The following is a 21,293-nucleotide window of genomic DNA, read 5'->3' on the forward strand; positions in this document are numbered from 1 at the left end:
TCTAGTGACAGAAAAAAGCTAGTTTCATTATTTTAGCTTATTCCCAATATTTAATAATAGGAGACATTTTGAGGCCACTAACAGGGTTACTTGTCAGGAACTCCTTTTACATAAGGCTAAAAACAAGCCAGGAGTGACACTTGAAATTGATCATCCTTTTAGCCATTCTGTCAGGCTTCCGAAAATTAATGAGTGGGTTGCAGAAGGGAAGTGGCTTACCAGAACATCGCGCAAATTTGCTGATCTTGACTTGCTGAAATTCTGCTTACCTAATGCAAAGCTAAACACTTCACTTCTCTACAGCAGTGCTTACATTCCCTCCAAATCTTCTCCTGGGGTTCCTCTATTCAACGTTGCTCTCTCCTCAGGCAAGTAAGAGCAAAATACAAAAGTAAGCGGCTGAAGCTACTGTCCTTGGCTGACGGAATGACACAACAGAAAATTTTCAGGCTTAAACTACAAAATCACTGCACTTACATACAACTCAAGATTCAGGATGCAAGATAACATTTATTCAACATTATTAATGTAAAGGATACAGCGTTCAGGGACACTTGAGATACAGTACGAAACTTACATGGACAGGGAACTACCTTGGTCAGGAAGGTGGTTCCATGGCAGTTTAGCTTTTGTGTCTTGTAGGAATGACCTCTGTCATTTTTCCAAATATGAGAAACTTAATGGCAGGATCTGTGAAAAAGATATAATATTCCCTGTCCCTAAATACTATAATTTTCTGAGTTAAAGGAAGAACATAAAGAAAGTAAAAAAGTGGCCGGGCGCAGTGGCTCACACCTGTAATCCCAGCACTTTGGGAAGCCAAGGGGGGGCAGATCACGAGGTCAGGAGATCGAGACCATCCTGGTTAACACGGTGAAACCCTGTCTCTACTAAAAATACAAAAAAAAAAAAAAAATTAGCTGGGCATGGTGGCAGGCGCCTGTAGTTCCAGCTACTTGGGAGGCTGAGGCAAGAGAATGGTGTGAACCCGGGAGGCGGAGCTTGCAGTGAGCTGAGATCGCACCACTGCACTCCAGCCTAGGCGACAGAGCGAGACTCTGTCTCAAAAAAAAAAGAAAGTCAAAAAGTTTTAGAATAACAAGTGATAGCCACTAGTAAGTTATTCTCCAAGTTATGACCATTAAATAATAAACATCCTGTACATGTTTCAGACTTCCCTTCCCCTAAAAACCCTATGCTCTGGCTAAGCAGCTTTAGCCACAAGACTGTCTCAGACAACACTGCTGCCTGGTAGGCCTTTCAGGAAACTATCAGACCCCACATTTATAGTCTTTTTCTTCCTTCTTGAGTCAGTTATAAGGAAGCTTTAAGCATATGTAGCAATTCCATATATTTTCTCTTTCAATACTCGTTTAATTTTTAAAATATTTTTTCTTATAAATTCTTTCTTTTCCCCTTTCCCTCAGTTTTAAATTCTTCCCAAACTCATAAAAAAACTTCACTGACTTTCCCTTTTTCTTTATACCCTTTCTCTCTACTTCTTTTAAGAAAAAAAAAAAGAACTTCCTAAGAATGCAGCAACTGTCTAAACCTCAATAGAAGCATTTTTGTCAACTTCTAAAACACTTAACAGTGTCCCAAAGTTATCTTCTGAATATATTTACTAAAGCCATCTTCTACACTTTCTTTCCTTTATCCCTCAATTGCCAAAATTTTAGAAAATTCAATACCATTAATATTTTAATTAAAATCATGATATTTGGAGTTAAACTCCTTGGGCTCAAATTACAGGTCTATCACTTACTAGCTATGTAAACTTGAGAAGTTACTTAAACCTTCTTGGGCCTCAGTTTTCTCCTCCCTAAAATAGTGGTACTTACCTTACAGGAATGTTGCAAAAAGTAAATGAATTAGTACTTGTAAAGTACTCAAGACAGTGCTTAGCATATATAAAGCTCTAATATTAATATTTTATTGTATTTTCCATATTGCAAGATTATTGTCTAATGTTATTTTTAAATGTTAAATATTTGTACTTAACCCATACTTTGGGTTAAATAAATTTCGTGACTTGGCCTAAAGCTATAACTACTACATAAAACATTGTTTCAAATAAAAAATATGTCTAGACATTTTTAAATGCTCTTGAACTTTTAGAAGTCATCTTAGTTAAAAATTAATAAACTGTATGCTCACATTAACTTCACAGAGGCTAAGGAACCATTGTGTAGGAGAGTGAACAGGATCTGGCTATAGATGAGATGAGAAAATAATAATTGCCTGAAATATTTTATTTGGATTGTCGTTAGTATTAGAAATATTGAGAAATGGGAAATAAAAAAGAGGATACATTCCAAGTGATGAAAATAGTATGTGCAAAATCTTGGAGGAATGAGCAAGTTAGAAGCCTACAATTGAGATAAAGCTCTGCTAAAAGAATTTTTTTTATTTTTTAAAAGACACCTTGACAATTCGCTTTAAAATTCACATTAAAATATGGCTTTTGGTATAAACACTTTTTTTTTACATTCTGGAACACAATACTGCTCTCTTCAAACCCAAATTGTGATCTAGATCCAAAAAGGAAAGTGAAATGTATTGTCAACATTCCTCTCCATTATAGTATTTAAAGTGGATGGAAATTGAACATATTAAAAGAGTCTTGCCCTCTGCTTTTCATAAGGCTCTCTGCTGAGCATGAGCTGCCGCGGGAGATCTGAGCAAGAGGGGCGGGTAGCAATAGGCCAATGCATTCATGACTGCAATCAGAATCAGATGCTTAATTTGTGGACTCATAGCACATAAAAGAAAAATTTCAAGCACTTACTGTAGCTGCTGCTGATTACTGACTATTCATTAAAAAGGTATTTGGCTTGTTCCAATGTAACCCCAATGTTCTTTGTGAAGGAAAAGTCCATCGTGCCATTTTCCTATAAATTATGCAGCCCCCTGTTTATTCTTCAAAAGCCCGTGCATTTCTTTTATAAAAAGAAGTGTTTAAAGGTTCCTACAGCCTAGAGATTGTAGCTAAAATACTGGAATCACACAATTAAAGGGAAGAAAAAACTAAATTAAGCCTCTGAAAGGGATACTGCCCAAGTTAATGCTTCCCTTGTGTCCCAGTGAAAGTCACTCTGACAAGCAGGGCTAAAATGTGTTCCAGTAATTGCTTCCTTCTTCAGCATTGCTGAGTAATTGCTTTGCAACTTTGCCCTCCCAGCACACGCACATAGAGTTATCATGATGTGATCCCAAAATGATACCTAGACCCAAAGAGCAATGTTTTATAAATGCTGCAGTCAAGAAGAATGGGAAAGATTAACAAGGGAAGTAATTCAGTTTTTTAGTGTAGCAGCATCTTAGGCTTTCATCCAGGAAGGAGAGGAATGAATCCAGAATACAATCAGGGCTTGCACCTTGGCTTTATCTGCTCTCTCTGGACAGTAGCCCACACAGCCAAACACAGCCCATCTAGATGCTTTGGGTTTTCAGCCTCTACTTCCAACACAAGAACTAGAGAACATAAGAAATGTCTTTCTGGATCAGACAAATGTCTTATACCATCAGGTCATGCCTAAGAGGATATGCTCATTTTCCTCATCAATCTCAAAACAGGGAAGGTTGATTTTGAGATACCTATAGATTTCCTTTCCTTAAGAAAGCTAGGATGCACACAATATTGCTCCTTTATTTTCTAAATCCTTCCTGACTCAATATGCATTTTTCAGCTTGTGCATGCCCCTTGAAGTTCAAAAGTTTGTAAGTTTGGCTGTGATAAATGGTGTCTTTTTTGTTTGCCTGAAAACAACACTTTACTGATGGCTGGCCCTAAGGTAAGCATACAAAAGATATTTCAAAAAAATACATATCAACTTGAATTGGCAGGATTAGAAATATGCAGGGTCTGACCCCTCAATATGAATGCACCACCTGATTGGCTCAACCTGACTGGGTGCCTCAGGATGCCAACTTGAATATGTTGACTTGGAAGGGGAGGCAAGAATATAATATCTGGGTCTCTTGTTTGGGCAGGGGGTTAAAAATATTGATTTCAAAAAATAAGACAGGATTTTCAGAAATTTCACTGGCTCAGGGGCATGGTTAGGGCTACTCTTTTCTTTCATGAAGCTGACAAAATTCCTTACCATGTGGCACGATTCCTTACCGTCTGGAGAAAAAATGAGTTGATCTTGCTTTAGTCCACTCTAACCCCACTTTCCTATGAAAAGCAAGTTGATCATAATCTTTTCTCTGTTTCCTTTATCCTCTGTAGCCATTGAGCCCTCCACATGTCCACCTGCACATTATTGAGATATCTTATTGAGAATCTCTCTTTGCTTTCTATGACCAATCAGGTAACATTTGAATTCCAGAAAAGGGACTTGGGATAGGTCATTTGTAACTGTGAAGCTTTGGGAGATTGCTTGAAAGAAAAGTCCACCAGGATTCCCCAATTAAATTATTTCTATTCCCAAGCCAAGCCATCTGTTATCAACAGAATGTTGAACTTTATGTATATGAGATCATGTGTTGTACATGGAATTGAAACTTCAGTTCATATGAGATTTGCTCTCTGATTAGGCTAATTTTTCTCAGGTTTAATGTAAAGAACCCTATGTTATAATAGTTCTCACCCTATGAGAGTGTCTACAGATCTCTAATATTTGTACTAAGGTCTACTACCCTCTAAGTTATACCTTAGTTAAGAGAGAAAAGCTCATATTGCTACAAGGATGCATTGATGATATTGATTTTCCCCCTTCCTGAAATATGCCATCCCATTTAATGGTTGAACAATCAGAGAGCTGCTCTTCCTGGCTCAGAAATATGGCCAACATTTGCCACTAATGTTCCTTTTCCCTCTGCCGCTGTCACAGCTTATCTCTCCTATTTGACGGTGGGTAGACCCACTGCTTTGACTTATTCTGTTACTTATGTGACAAAGGCTAACCCACCAAGGTCAGTGGCTGGGTATCATCCATCATGTTGCCAATATGTCTGCCATGATTGATGGGGTGATGTACTGCAGGATCTCTAACTTCTGTTACTGTCACATTTGTGCCTCTCAGCCACACCAGGGCTGGAGCTCTCAGGTATTGTACCACCTCATCTCCTAATGGCTCTCTGATTAAAATGGCTCAGAAACTGCCCTGCTTTCATAGAGCAGTGAAAGACGAGCACTAATGATCTTGCTGACTCAAAAAGTGTGCTGAAATGTGCATCACCTAGGGTGAGGATCCAAACTGAGTCGTAATACTTTGCTTGAGTGTAAACATGGATGATTTTGACCTGAATCCATAGCCCTGATAAATAAACACATCCCAAACATTAAACCCTGGATGATATGAACAAGCCCATTAAAGCACCCTTGAATTTTTAGCAAAGTTAGCAATAGATCAGGGAATTTTATAGCTAAAAAAAAAGATAAAAGAGTAATCTTTTTGCTTTTGTAGGTAACAGGCAATCTCACAGACATGATTAAAATTCCAATCCTAGGTCAATAAACACTATACTCTTGATTTCAAGCTTTTCCTACTGGCAAACCTGACAACTCCAACATAGATAGAAGCACAGAAGTCGATTATGGAGAAAATGCAACTAGACCATGTGTACACTTCCTCTTCATTGTCTTCTCCTTTTAATCAACAGCACACTGAGTCTCCAGCTTCTATTGAATTAGGTTTACAAAGCTTTTTTGTTCTCACCTGTCGCTAAGAAAAATCATTCATGGCATCCTGGATCTGAACTAGCGGAGACTGCGTGAATCAAAAAGGTAAAAACGTTCCCTCCCCAGGGAGGCTGCCAGCTGTCTCATTTATTCAGTGCTGCTCTTGGCTGATTCGGAGGCTACCCTGGCACCAGTTCCAGAGAGTATAATAAGGTACCACAATGCAAACTGTTAACAGGGAGAAACAGAACATCTGGTCTGGAACAAAAGCAACGTCCATTGCTAAGAAGCAGCCTGACCATCAGCATTCAAGCATGAATATGCCAGGTCCTGTCACCTGAAAGAGGCGGTCCCTCGAGCTAAATAAGAAGATAAAATAGAAACAGTAAGGGGAAAGAAACCTGGAGAGAGAAATAATATATTTTCTCATTATTTTTGTCTAAATGTAGAAGGATATTATTCGTTAGTCTTTCTAGGAGCTCTATTTTTTATTTAACACAATCAACAACAATGATAAACATTGAAAATTTAAACAGCAGAGATCGGTTGACTTTTGTCTTTTCATTCTCTAAGTTTGGAGAGGTTTGTCTGTTTTGTAGGCACTTTTTGTTTTATGGAGCTTGGGGGCAGTTTTTCCTCATTTTTGTTTTGATTTTTGTTTTCGTGTGACAACTAAAAGCTTCCTTTGTTATCCTGCTGTTACAAGCAGAGCTAATGATTGGCCTCTCTTCTGTAGAAATATTTTAATTGCCAAGGACCTATTGATATGGGCAGCCAATCTGAGAACAACAAGAAATGGCATGCATGATGCCTGCCATGTGCCTTCTACCAACCTGTGTCCCTATACTGGGCATAGGAGAGTCTGTGTCTGTCAAGTCTGCTTTATATATAAGCTCATTGTTGTTTTTGTTGCTGTAAGTACTAAACAACACCTTTGGAAAAGGAGAAGAATTTTACTCCAACTGCTTTAAAATGCAGATTAAAAAATAAAAAGGGCTTACCCTGTTGACAAAGCCCCTGTCAAAGTGAGAGTCATTATACTCTGCATAAGGTTTGTATACTTCATTCCTTTCCAAAGCCATCTGCCTGAATTTAATTCACTGATAATTTTATCAGTCTCCCCATGCTTTGCCTGAAACCTCTCCATTGCATTTTTTATTCTTCACAGATGTTAACTCTTTGAATGACAGTTCCAATGCCTTTAGAATTTTGATGAAGATACACACTCTCTGTCTGAAAGATCTCTCTCATACGAAACCCTTTCTGCTGTACCAGCAGTTGTGATCTCTGACAAAAGTTGTGCTTCTCCTGGACAAAGCCAATCTAGATGCAAAATTGTATCCACGACATGGCTAAGGAAGACACTTGCAATGGCACTATCCCAGCCACACAAAATACCTACCATTTAAGGTACCTTTTGGAAACCAGAAATCAGAACTCATTTTACAGGGATAATTCTCATCTTTCTTTCTGTCTTATTACTGCATATAATATTATCTTTAAGAAACTACAGACTACCAAAGAGCACTATGAATCTATTAAAAATTAACTATTTGAAGAAATTAGTTTTTTACTGCTTGCTCTAAATCATTCATTCTGTGTTTTTTATTTTTTAAAGAAACTATTTAAATGTACTTTTAGGTTGTGCATAAGGTAGTTTATCTCAAGTATACTGTCAAGTCATTTTGAGGATAGTCTCTTGTTAGTTTCCATCTTAATTCAAAAAAAGTCTTGATACAGCTGATGTCAGACCCTGCTGTTAATTTTTACCAATAAGCATTTCTAAGCTTCTGCACTGAACAAGGTATAGTGTTGGGCAGTGTGGGATGGATAGGAAGGTTCTCAAGACACTTATTCCCGAAGAGCTTATGATCTAGTAGGGAATACAGGACACAAAGCAGACAGTGATTGGCATAAAGTGTTACACATACACAAACAAGAGAAAGATTTATTTTACCAGAAAAATGGTGCAAACTTCACAGAACAGATCAATTTTTACTTGGGCCCTGAAATCTGGGTAGGATTTGAGGAGTAGATATGGCAATAAGAAAATATCCAGGTATTGGGAACTCTATTAATAAAAGCATGGATATAGGAAAGCATGCAGCAAGTTCTGAAAACACAAAGGACACCAGTTTGACTGGATCAGAGGGCATATGAGGGAAGAAAACAGAGACAAAGTTAAAGTTATGGGGTAGAGCCATGATTTGGAAACGGGGAAGTTCCATTGAAAACTTCTGAGCAAGAATAAGACATGACATGTACTGCACTTTTAGAAGATAATTATCACCCTGTGTAGGATGAACTAGGAAGAAAGATATTAAAAACAGAGAAAATTTGAAAGTGTCATCACAGGGAAAGAAAAAGAGGTCCTGGTTTAGGGCAGGTGCATTTGTAATGAAATTCAGGGAATTTGTTCAAACATTCCAACCAAATAGATGGGAAAGATGTACTGAAATCAAAAGACTCAGGTGGGCTGAGCAAAGCAATCTGGCTAAAGTGCTTCACAGCTTTGCCTCTTTCTAACTTAACTCTTAATCCCCCAGGTGTCACCACTACTTCCCAAAGGAACCTAAGCCAGCCTTTATTGGATATGTCTTCCTCATATTGATATTTTGTTTTGTTTTGTTTTGTTTTTGACTATTCATTTATCACTAGCATTGTTTCCAGAGCATAAAATGACACTTATTTTGTGTTTATAGACTCAGAGTTTTCACTGGAAGTCATCATACTGAGAACCTGACACAGGCACAAGTTAAAAACCAGAAAACAAGGTGTTGACTCCATGGTGGTTCAGATCTGAGGGGCAGCATAGGAGGGAATGGTGGGAAAGTAAGTGTAATGCTTTAGTTAAAGTAATGTAGATACTACCTGTAGATTAGGATGTCAAAAATTTAAGAACAAAAATGTATTGCTTAAAATTGGAGATTATAATAATTATTATTGGCCCTATGAGGGACAATGTGATACATACATGAACTAAATATCCAAATCTTCTACGAGTATGATTTCTGTTAACTTTCACTAGCTTAGAGGGACTATTTGTGGTACCAATCCAGAGCCCAAGACTAGAAAAATTCCATTTAGAGCAAAACGTATAAACACTTCCCAAAGAGCAACTTAGGGTAGAATTTGGTTTAATGTGTTATTGTAGAGACTGACTAGTTTTTTCACTAAAACCTGTCCCTTTTCTTCCTGGTACACAGATAGACCACATTTCTCAGCATCCCTGTGGTTAGGTGGGGCTTGATAACTGACTTCTCTACAGCTGAATCTGATCAAAGGTGATGTTCTCCACTTACCAGCCTTAAGAACTTCCAGCTTGATCCTCCACACTCTCTTCTTTTGTCTTCTAATAAAGTGAAACAACAGAGAACTCCAAGTCCCCCAGGAAAAGTGGAGCCACTAGAAGGAAGGACTGTTGGAGGCCGATGCACCATCCACTCACACCAGAATTGATGAGAACAAGAACACTTTATATTCAGTCACTGAGAGTTGAGAGTAGTTTGTGACAGCAATTAGCCTACCCTAAATGATACACATTTGACGTTTTAGAGTCACACAGACTTAAATCTATGTCTCAGCTCTGCCGTATAATCAGCCCTGAGAAGGTGGGCAAGTTACCCTCTTGGAGCCTCAGTTTCCCTATAAGTAAAACAGTGAAAGTAGAGCTTCTGTGTACATTACACAAAGCAGAATGTATGTAAATTTTTGGAACAGTGTCAGCAATAGAAAACATCTGAGAGAAGATAGCTATTATTATCTTTAGTAGAGAAGACACCATTTGTACGGTGGTGATAGCCAGCATAGAAATGGAATTGGAGGATGATATGAGAAGGTAGCTGTAGCAGAAATACTCCTTTCTAGTGTTCCCTAGAGAAGGAAACTGCAATTTTATCTTCATCTATCACGAAATAATTACTTCTGTTTACATGAAAAACTCATTACTATCAAAGAATGACAGAGAAATCTACGATTTAGGGTTGGGATTTCTGGGATATCTACTTCTGGCCATGACAGAATGACTGGTATAGAAATCGTACTCCTATTGTAAACTATAAAGCTGGACAAAATATGCGAATCAATTGTTGTTAGACGTTGGGCAACAAACTGCACAATGCTGTAACCCTTGACAGAAGAGAAACACGTGAGGTGAACTTCATTTTTACCTCAAATTTCTGTCTAAGGCACTTTCTGAACTGAAATACAGGAAGTAGCAGTCTCATTAGGCAGAGGAGACAGAGCTTGCAGTTTAGGGCTGGTGAGAAGGCTGGAATTTACAGAGAAAGGAACTTGATACATGGGAGATGCAAAAAGTGGGGTGTCCCAAAGCTCTGCACAGACATGCTGCACAGGACCAAGCTCTGGGCTTCATATGGGCTAGGTAATACTCATGGAGGCCAACAAAAACACAGCTGCTGGAAAGTCTCTCCTAAATGAAGACACAAGAGGTTGTAAAGCTGGGAGACTTCAGAGTCCCAGCCTGTCATTGTGGAGAGAAGAGACTTCACCTAGTAACCTGGGCATCTAGTTAAGGCCCCAGAAAGGCCAAACCTTAGAAATAAAGAAACATTCCCTAGAGGAAAGGACATGACCTACGACTGGGGAAAAACTGAAGTAGACCTTCTATAACAAAATTTAAAACCTCAGGTTTCTCAACCTCAACACTATCGAAATATTGGATTAGATAACTGGTGCTATCCTGTGGATTGTAAGATGTTTAGTAACATTCCTGGCCTCTGACTTCTATATGTCATCATTATCCTCAAGTGGTAACAACCAGAAATGTCTCTCTACATGATCAAATGTTTCCTGGGCTGAGGGAAGCAAAATAATCTGTGGTCAAAAACCACCACTGTCCAGGTCTAAGTGATTCATCATGAATTAACTGTCAGCCAGAAAAAAAAAAAAACCTCAAAATTCTTTCAAGAAAACATCATAATATATAAATCATGTAACATCCACAACGTTAAGTATACACAAAAATGTACTGTACAGACAAATAAGCAAGAAAATATGAGGTACAATGGAAAGGAAAAAATAGTCAATGGAAGCAGTAGCCCAGGTTGATGCAAGAGTTGGAATTACCAGAGAATAACTCAAAAAAGCCATTATAAACATGTTTAAATATTTTCTTTAATGATATATACAGTGGGTGAATAGAGAGAGAATATCAGTAGAGACATGAAAACTATAAAAAAGAACCAAGTGAAGATTCAAAACCTGAAAAATAAAATATATGAAACAAAAAGCTCATTGGATGGGCTTAAGAGCACATTGGACAATAAAGGGATCAGTGAGCTTGAAGTTAGAGCAATAGAAATCACCCAAACTGAAAAACAAAGATAAAAACTATTTTTAAAAAATGAACAGCATCTCAGTGTCTTGTGGGAAAATAGAAGATTATATATATATATATATTATCACAAAGACAGGAGAGTGAGAGGTTAGGACATAAAAATATTTGAAAAGATAATGGTTGAAAATTCCCTAAATATGGTGAAAAACCACAGAACAAAGAAACTGAGCAGCAAACTCAAAACAATACAAATGCAAAGAAGACTATACTTAGGCATGTGACAGTAAAACAGTTAAACTCTGAAAACAAAGAAACATTTTATGTTTCCCAAAGGAGTAAAAATAATTATACACAGGGGAACAATAATAGGAATGTCTCTGACTTCATGTCAGAAACATTGAAGACCAGAAGACTATGAAACAGCATGTTTAACGTGCTAAAAGAGGAGATTTCTGCTTCAAGCGAAGATGGAATAACAAAAAAAAAAAAAAGGAAAAAAATAAGCAAAACATATGAAACAATGGTTTTCAAGACACTGGACATCAGTCAACAAAGGATAGTGATCCCCAAGAGACAGGAAATAAATAAGGTGAGCCTTACTTATGACTGCCTCAGCTTCCTGGCTTGAGAACTTCGAGGTCACTGTCCAAAGAGGGAGACAGCAGGAGGACCTCACTTTCTAAGTGGAAGAGATGAAGCTCAAAATCCAGAAAAACAAGGCAACTTGAGTTTTTAGGACAGAGTTCCAGAAAGGAGAGACAGGCACAAAAACAGAAGGCTGGAGATATTCAAAGCATTTCCATCAACTATTCAGCAGATTTGTGTTAGGAAACTACCCGAGGCCAAGGAATGAGAAGACACAGTACCCATTGGTCACGAAGGACAATGATTTGTGCCTGTTATCACCAGCCAAACTGGAGAACCATATTATTCATGGGACCTTGAGTTGAGTACTCAGTAGGATATATTGCCTTAGAAATGGTAAATAATTATCCCTAGACCAAATAATGCTCTGGTTACACCCAACAAATTTAAAAAAGCAATACCTAAAAGATTCAAAACTATCTTCAAGTAACTTAACTGCATCTCAGAACAAAGCACAAAAATATTTACAGGAGCATATAAATATCCAGCACTCAACAAGATATAATTCACATTTGGCATCTAATCAAAATTTGCCAGGTATGCAAAGGAGTCAGAATATACAATCCCTAATGAAGGGGTAATTCAATCAGCTGAAATCAACCCAGAACTAAGACCAACGTTAGAACTAACAGACATGAACAAAAAGATAATTATTATTACTGTATTTTGTAAGTTCGAAATGTTAGAGAAAAGAAATATGAAAAAAGAGGAAGACTGAAGCCAGTAATCTGGGGTAATCAAACTTTAAGATATGAAAACTACAATGGCTGAAATGAAAAGTACCTTGGATGACAATAATGGCACATTAGATAATGAAGAAGAAAAGATTAGTAAACTTGAAGAAGTAGCAATTGAAGTAATAAAAAATTAATTACAAAAAGAAAAAGAATTTACAAAAATTAACAGCATCAGTAGGCCAACTTCAAGTGGATTAATATTTATGTATTTGGAGTTGCTAAACAAGAGAAAAGAAAGGGAGGAAATTTTTAAATGTTTGAAGGTATAGTGACCAAAATTTTTCTAAATTGATGAAAATTAGAAACCCACAGATCAAAGAAACTCAAAAAAACCCCCAAAATAAGAAATATGAATTAAACGATTGTATTAGTCCATTTTCATCTGCTGATAAAGACATACCTGAGACTGGGCAATTACAAAAGAAAGAGGTTTAACTGGACTTACAGTTCCACATGGCTGGGGAGGCCTCATAACCATGACAGAATGATGTTTAATAATTCATAATATTATTAATCCTAATACCCCAGGGGGTGTACACCTACCTGTGATATTGTTCCTAATATTCAGGGATGGAGAACGTGGTATTAGTTTTCATATCGCAGTAAGTGTACACTCACCCTGTGACACCGATCCTAATATCCAGCGGGTACAGTATGACATGACTGCCAACATAGCAATGAATCTACAGCCACCCGGTGATATTGCTCCTAATATTCACGGAAGAAGTGTATGATATTACTCCCAATATCGCAGGGAGTGTACACCTCTTCTGTGATATTGTTCCTAGTATCCCGAGGGGGAGAGGCTGATGATAATTCCAGTATCGCCGGCTGTGTTCACCCACCCTCTGAAATTAATATTCTGAAAGGGAGAGGATGATATTACTCCCCATAATAGATAGATATTATCCCCCATAATAGAGTAGGAGGTGCACACCCACCCTGTGATACTGTTCCTAATATTCGGAAGCTGAGAGGTTGATATTACTCCCAATATCGCAGGAAGTGTACACCCCCGTGTGAGATGGTCCTTAATAATATTCCAAGGCGGAGGAGCTGATATGACTACATATATAGCAGAAAGTGTACACGCCCCAGGGATATTGTTCCCATGATCCTGGAGGGAAGAGGATGATATTACTTTCAATATCACAGAAGGTGGACACGCCCCCACTGATACTGTTTCTAATTACAACGTGGGAGAGGAGGACATGGCACCCAATATCGCAGGGCGTAGAAACACCCCAGTGACACTGTTCTTAATATTCAGGGAGGAAGAGGATGATATTACTCCCAATACAGATGGGAGTACACCCGTCTGTGAAATAGTTCATAATTTCCAGAGGGGCAGATGATATTACTCACAATATGGTAAACCGGCTGTGAGTCCACAGCGGATCCTAAAAGCCAGTGGGGGAGAGGGGCTTGCTCTTACTCCCCGCCTTGCGGGGGGCGCCTCGCCCCACTGCGATGGGGGTCCTAAGAGCCAGCGGGGGAGAAGATAGTCATTCCAGAGACGAGAGCATACAGAATAGTATAGACTCTTCCCACCAATGGATATAAGACATTGTGTAGATAATTCCTAGTGTCCATGAGAAGGTAATGGTTAAGATCTCTTCACCTCTTAAGAGCCATAGTCAGTATGTCCCAGGAAAGCTCTGTTCCAGGCTAGATTCAGTCACACAGATCCCACATTCCCATCAGCAGGACTAAGTTAGTGTGAATCTAAATTAAAAGCATTATGATTCAAGTATCATAATGAAGAATGGCAGAAACAAATTATAACACAATGAATTTTTTAAATTCATGATTGCATACAAATATAAAATGTGTATATATATTATATATGTGTGTGTGATCATGTTTATATGTTTAACAATGATAAATAAATAATATTTTAAGTGGAGTGGACAAGGAAAAGCTCTATTTTTCAAAATAATTCTAACTAATAAGAAGGAAGGATAGAATTCAAAAATCACCAGTTGCCACCACCATAGTAATAATTGATTGAGATAATAATTGGTAATAGTTGCCAAAAGCACAGAAGAAAGACTGTTGAAGAACAGGATAGTAACACAATCTGAAAGTATTTCTCTTTCAATTAGTTATTAATTTTAATGAAGAAAGGAATGTTTGATAGTGGGGAAGTCTGATGGACCTCACTTTAATCAGAAGATCAAATTTAGCATAACCAGTAAAACAACAAACTGACCTAATGCGTCTCCTAATTTGATACCCTAGGGTGACAATATACAACATCACTTCTGTAGTTTTCTGCCCAAAAAAGTTTAACCTGAATCATAAGAAAATCATTAGACATCTGTAAAATGACCAACCTTGACTCCTCAGAAGGCCAAAAGGCCAAAAAAAAAAAAGAAGTTCTAAATTAAAGACCCTTAGAGGCATGACATGCAAATGGAATTTTAATTTTTTTAATTTTTAAAACTTTTTTAAACACCTATAAAGGACATTGTTAGAACAATTGTGAAATTTTGAATATGGACAGGAAATTAGATATTAGTGTTGTGTTAATGTTGATTTCTTGAGTGTGAAATTAATGTTTGGTTATGTCAAAGAATGTCCATTTCCTAGCAAACACAGGCAGAAGGGTCAAGCATCAGGAAACCTGCAACTAATTCTCAACTTGTTCAGGAAAAGAAAAATATACATGTATGTTATATATTTTTTCCTACCATATATGAGAGGTAATACGTAAGATTTCTTCTGACTGCTAAGAACCATTAATCCACATATCCCAAGAGAGCTGTTCTTATATTGAATAGCAACAGAGAGAGAGAGCACACAAGCACAAAAGTGACAAAATGTTAATAATTATATCTAGGGTTTAGGTTTATGTGTGTTTATTGTACTATTCTTGGATATGCTTTTTCTTTGAGATTGAATTTTACTGGGGGCTATTTTTCTAGTTTTTCAACTGACAAATAATCATTGTACATATTTACAGTGTACATAGTGATGTTTTGATACATATAATGTTTAGTGATCAGATCAGGATAATTAGTATATCCATCATCTCAAACATTTATCATGTCGGTGTTGAAAACATACAATAACCTCACCTCTAGCCATTTAAACATATATAATATTGTTAACTATAGTGGATGACTATAGTTAACAGTAATATTTTTTCTAATATGATTCTGAGAAATCTCATTTGAGAAAGTCATTTCAGTTCTAACTAGGATCTGGCATCCTAGGGGAGAAAAGTGTATATTGAAGCTTAAATGAATCAGTGAGCAAAATAAGCAAGTCCATGCGTGTTATGAGGAAGGTGGTCTGAATCAGCTGGTTCCCAGAGGTGTGGGGCAAGAGTTTATGCTCCTCCTTCTCTGCTCTTCTGACTATATCGTTCATTTTCTCTTAAAGTTCCTAGTTACAAAAATAGCTCAGGCCAGAGGGAGGAGTCATTTTCTTCTCAAAATGACAAAGTCTACAGTCTAAACCTTTATTCTTCTGAATTGCCTTTCCAGTTGGGACCACAGAGATGACTATCAGTGCATCTATAATATAAACCTGGTTGCTCTGAGCTCCAGCAGCATGCCATTTACTGTAAGGCCACATGTGAGCTCCACAGGAAGGCAGCATATACGGTTATCTGAATTTATTCTCTACCTGGAATGAAAGTAGGTCATCACATCCATATCTGAGATAGGTCAGACTTCAGAGCTTCTCTCAGCCCCTCAGCTGTTTCCCTTATGTTGTTACACTTTCCAGGGCTGCACAGAGTCTATTTTGAGATTTTTTTAAAAGTGGAAAGTTGGTATGGTGTCTGTGATCCATTGAAATATATTTTCTAAAGGACACACTCCTTTAGAAAACTGGCAGTCTACTGCCCTCCCATTCCCTGTCTCCTGTGCTTAGCCCTTAACCACTTTAAACCTGGAATATACATAGGAATCTGTCAGATGTTGAAAGAAACAACATGCCCAGGAACCCATTCTGACAGGGACTGGCCAGGTCTGGACTGTCCTTAGGTTCTTCCTTCCTTCTATACCATTTGTAAAAGTGTATCTATATCTTTTACTACTATGTTAACTTGAATCCAGAAAAATAAACACAAGAATTTCAAATATTTTCAGGGTGTCTTAAACAAATTGCCTGATCTCTGCATTTCTGTTGCCTCACTTCTAAAATAGTGGTGTGTCTCATTAAGTTGCATGGGAATTAAATAAGAATGTGAACTTCTGCTTGATCATGAACTCCTAGAGAGTAGGGACTTCCTCACTCTTCTTTGTGTCACAGCACCACATCTGAAAATAAATAGATGCCTTAACAAAGACAGTCTCTTATTTCCATATAGTCTAGGAAAGAACATTTTAACTAACAGGTTCTATAGTTATATGCTGTAATACTTGATGTATAACAAGTATATGTAGCTCTGTTTGTTTTGCTGTTCTTACACTGAATGGCACCAGTTCTTAGATACAAGAAAATACTGGTTTGAATTTTAAAATACCACATTGTTGTCTTCTAATTAGATGGTTAAGATAAACAGAGCAATAAGAATATTATTCAAAGGTTTTTCTATGTTAGGACAAGGGTCAGCTAATTTTTCACGAATAGCCAAATAACAAATATCTAAGCTTTGTGGGCTATGTGGTCTCTGTCACAACTACTTAACCCTGTGATTGTAATGAGAAAGCAGCCATAGACAATATATAAGTAAATAAACATGACTGTGTTTCAATAACACTTTACTTATAAACACTGAAATTTAATTTAATCTTAATTTAATTTCATTTTAATTAACTTAATTTTAATTTCATTTAATTTTCATGTGTCTCAAAATATTCTTGCTTTGATTTTTGTTTCAAACATTTAAGAATGTAGAAAACACTCTTAGCTGACAGACTATACAAAAACAGGCAGTTTGGTGTTAGAATATTACCTGTATTCGAATATTGTATGAATTTATCAAGCATTTTCATATAAATCTAAAATTTGACTTCTAAAAGTATGAGTTAAACAGATATTGAATTGAAATTGACATTTTAAAGAGAGAGGGTTAAGACAATCATTAAGTGCTTCTTTAGAAAGCAGTCCTTTATCAGAAATGTATTGATTTGTTTTTATTTCTAATAACAATCGAAGTTTCTAAAATTTCTGAATTTAAGTGAACTGTAAAAATTATTTTCACTGTGTAGGTGATTTAAAGTGATTAAATTAAGCATGCTTTAATTGTTTGGGGGTACTAATTAAGAGCACATTTATTCATTTATTTTTTATAAGGAACCTCCCCACACACACAAGTACTAACAATGTTAGAGGTGCCATACATTTTTTTTTTTTTTTTTTTTGAGATGGAGTCTTGCTCTGTCTCCCAGGCGGGAGTGCAATGGCGCGATCTCGGCTCACTGCAAGCTCCGCCTCCCGGGTTCATGCCATTCTCCTGCCTCAGCCTCCCGAGTAGCTGGGACTACAGGCGCCCGCCAACACGTCCGGCTAATTTTTTGTGTTTTTAGTAGAGATGGGGTTTCACTGTGTTAGCCAGGATGGTCTTGATCTCCTGACCTCGTGATCCGCCCGCCTCGGCCTCCCAAAGTGCTGGGATTACAGGCTTGAGCCACCGCGCCCGGCCCATACATGTTTTTGAGAAAGAAGTATGTGTTTTTTTCTTGATATGTAATCATCCCAGTTGGGGGGGTTCAGTATATGTCAATAGAAGGGAGAACTTGACAAACCCAAAAGAAAAGCCAAAATGTGTAAAAGACTCTTACCAAAAAAAAGGAGCCTGTTAGGTTATTGTTCACCCTTCTCTAGCTGATTCACCCAAAACTTCAGCACCTATGCTTCAACACCTGTGTCATTATTTCTTCACACATAGTTGTGAGGGATCGGGAGGATGGGAGTTATTCATTTAATAAACATTTACTGAGTTCCTCTTATATGCCAATGACTGCTCAGGCATTGGCAAAGTGGTGGTGAACCAGGTAAGTACGTTCTCTATTCTCATAGAGCTTGCGTTCTAGTGAGGATAGGTGAACAAATGAAGAAAAATGTTAGGTAACGACGCGTACAGTGCAAAGAATGTTAATAGGCTATTGTGGCAGAGAGTAACTACTAGGAGGGCTGGTTAAACCAGCTGATCAGAAAAGGGTGTCCAAAAGAAGGTAACACTGAAGTTCAGATATAATTAACAAGAAACTGGGTTGCGTCTTGAAAGGGAAGTGCACTCCAGGCAGAGGGAACAACTAGAGCAAAGGCCTAAGGTGAGAATGAGAATGAGCTGTTCTATTTGAGAGACAAAAAGAACACCTGTATGCAGTGTTTTGCAAGCCAGGGTAAGAAGCTTGGATTTTATTTTAGGCATAATGGGGCAAGAGCTTAAGGAGAGAGATCAGTAAGAAAGGTATTGCTGTAGTCCAGGCCAGAGATGATGGTGGCTGTGAGCAAGGTAGCAATCATGGAGTTGCAAATAAATGGAGGTGGAAAAGGCAGATCTGTTTTGAAGATAAAAGCAACAGGTCTGTAAAACATTAGATGTGGGAGATAAGGAAAAGAGGATCAAGAATGACTCCTCAAATTTTCGTTTCAGCAACTGGAAGGATAAAATTACCACCTACTGAGAAACTAAGACTGTGGGGATGTGGGTTTTTGGTGGGGGCAGAGCAAGAGTTCTGTTTTAGTCATATTAAACTTAAGATACTGTATTAGTTTCCCAGGGCTCTTGTAACAAATTACCACAAACTGTGTGGCTTAAAACAATAGAAATGTGTTCTCTCACAGTTCTGAAGGGCAGAAGTTCAAAATCAAGGTGTGAGTAGGTTAACGAATTCTAACTGATTCATTCTAATTCTACATCTGTTGAAAACTGAAATGAGCTCTTCAATCGAGACAGAGAGAACTGCTTAATGATTAAGAGCAGAAAACTTTTGCAGGCAGAGATTACAGGCAACAGATATGCCACCCTAAAAATACAACACTTTTGCTTAAGGATTATTTCGAGCTGATGATTTGGAGAAACAGCAGACACAGGAGAAGGTCTGAAAACAGTAGAAGTTAGCCTTTTGTAAGGTAAGTTTACATTTGTAAAATAAATCTCCATTTTCAAGGATGACCTTCCACTCTGATCTCCTCTCTTCTTTCCAGGCAGAGAAAAATGACTAAATCACAGGAACAAACTTTATTCTTGCTGATACACTTTTTCTGGCTACCTTCCCATAACTGGCCTTCCCTACATCCTTTTTATTTTTTCTTTAGCTGATGATGATATTTAAGCCTGAATTCCAAGCCACCTCAGTTACTCTTTCCTTGAATTTTCTCCCATGTATATAGGAAGCACACATGTTAATAAACAGCTGTTTGTTTTTCTCTTGTTAATAGGTCTTTTGTTATAGAGGCCCCAGCTTACAAGGGTCCAAGAACTTTGAAGAGTAGAGAGAAAAATATTTTTTTCTCCCCTACAATATCCTGGATTTAATTACTGATGCTGCCACTTACTAGCTGTGAGACTTTGGGCAGATTATTTGACCTCTGCATGCCTCTGTTTCTTCATCTGGAAAGTGGGGCTACAATGCAGTTCTGACACTAATTACATGGAGTTAGGTAAAATTTCACAGAGGGCTCAGACCTCCACAAGACTGGCCTCACCTCAAACACTAGCCACAAACTCAGGGATTCCCAGGCCACCTGCATTTCTGACCAAATGGCCTCGAGTTTGGAGGCTCTCACTACCTCTCCAGGTTTGATAATTTGCTGGAACAACTCCCAGAACTCAGGTATGTGCTATACTCTCACAGTTTTATGATAATAGAATCAGCAAAAAGAAAAGACACACAGAGCATGGTCTGGGAGGATCTCTGTGCAAAGCTTCCATGACTTCTCCTTGTGGGGTCACGACATGCCAGCCCCACTCAAGCTTCAGTGTCCAGAGATTTTATTGGGGTTTCATTATATAATGAGGCATATATAATTATATAGGCATGATTGACAGAATCATTGACCATGTGATTGAACTCAACCTTTAGCCTGCCTTCCCTCTCAAGAGGTTGGACTGATATCGTATGGGTCAGTCCTTTAATCACATGGCTGGTCTTCCCAGCATAGTCAGTCTTCATCCTGAAACTATCTAGGGACCCGCCATGAGCCATCTCATTAGCATAATCTATGAGGACCCACCATGAAGAGCAAAGACACTATCACTCAGGAAGTATCTAAGGATTTAGAGGCTTCTTTGTTTCCGTGGACCAGGGAGAAAGTCCAGCCAAATCTATTACTATGCAGCAGGGGCTAATGATAAGATCTACCTCAAGTGGCTGTTGTGAGGATTAAGAGAGCTAATAAATGTAAACTAGTTAAAACACTGTCACTCTAGAAATGTTAGCCATTATTGGTCATTAAATATTAGATATTTCTGCATATGTTCAATAGGTACTATTAAACCTCATACTCATGCTACGTTTTCCTCCCTAAGAGGAAATACAGCAAATATTTCCCTAAGATAATCCACCTTAACTTGTCTAAATGTAATAGATCCCATAGGAAATTCACGCAAATGCTGAACAATGCCTAGTTTTCAACTATCTTTACAAGATCCGTGCCAAGTTTCTAACATTACACCATTGTATGCCAGAGTAAAGTTCTTATATAAAACCTAAAAAATGTTGAGTGACTAGGGGAATTACTGGCAATCCATACTTCAGGCTAAGCCATCCAGCTGCAAGGAAACATAACCAATTTATAATTTTCATTTTTTATTAATCATTTCGACAAATGCTTATTTAGTGCCAGGTGCTACTCTAAGTATCGAGGCTACAGCAGTGAACTAAACAAAGCTATTGCCTTCATTGAGCTTGTATTCTAATGGAAAATTCAGATAATAACCACATTTTAAAAATACATATATTTTAATATATTTGATGATATATATATATATATATGGTGAAAAACAAAGCTGAATTAAGGGATGGAGAGTGACTTAGGGTTCTATATTTAATAGGGTAGTCAAAGAGAAGCTTTCTCT

At 37.7% G+C, this 21,293-nt stretch overlaps 1 protein-coding gene across 1 annotated transcript in view; it reads right to left on the reverse strand.

Moving 5' to 3' along the window:
• NXPH1 (neurexophilin 1) overlaps window positions 1–12,789 on the reverse strand; it is a 382,907-nt gene extending 370,118 nt beyond the window's left edge. Inside the window, exon 1 of the mRNA XM_063637085.1 lies at window positions 12,756–12,789. Coding sequence (XP_063493155.1) covers window positions 12,756–12,788 — 33 coding nt within the window. The 5' untranslated portion in view covers window position 12,789. The remainder of the gene's footprint in view (window positions 1–12,755) is intronic.
• Between the last annotated feature and the right edge of the window lie 8,504 nt (window positions 12,790–21,293).

Source organism: Symphalangus syndactylus, chromosome 3 (genome assembly GCF_028878055.3).
Source record: "Symphalangus syndactylus isolate Jambi chromosome 3, NHGRI_mSymSyn1-v2.1_pri, whole genome shotgun sequence".
Taxonomy (NCBI): Eukaryota; Metazoa; Chordata; class Mammalia; order Primates; family Hylobatidae; genus Symphalangus; species Symphalangus syndactylus.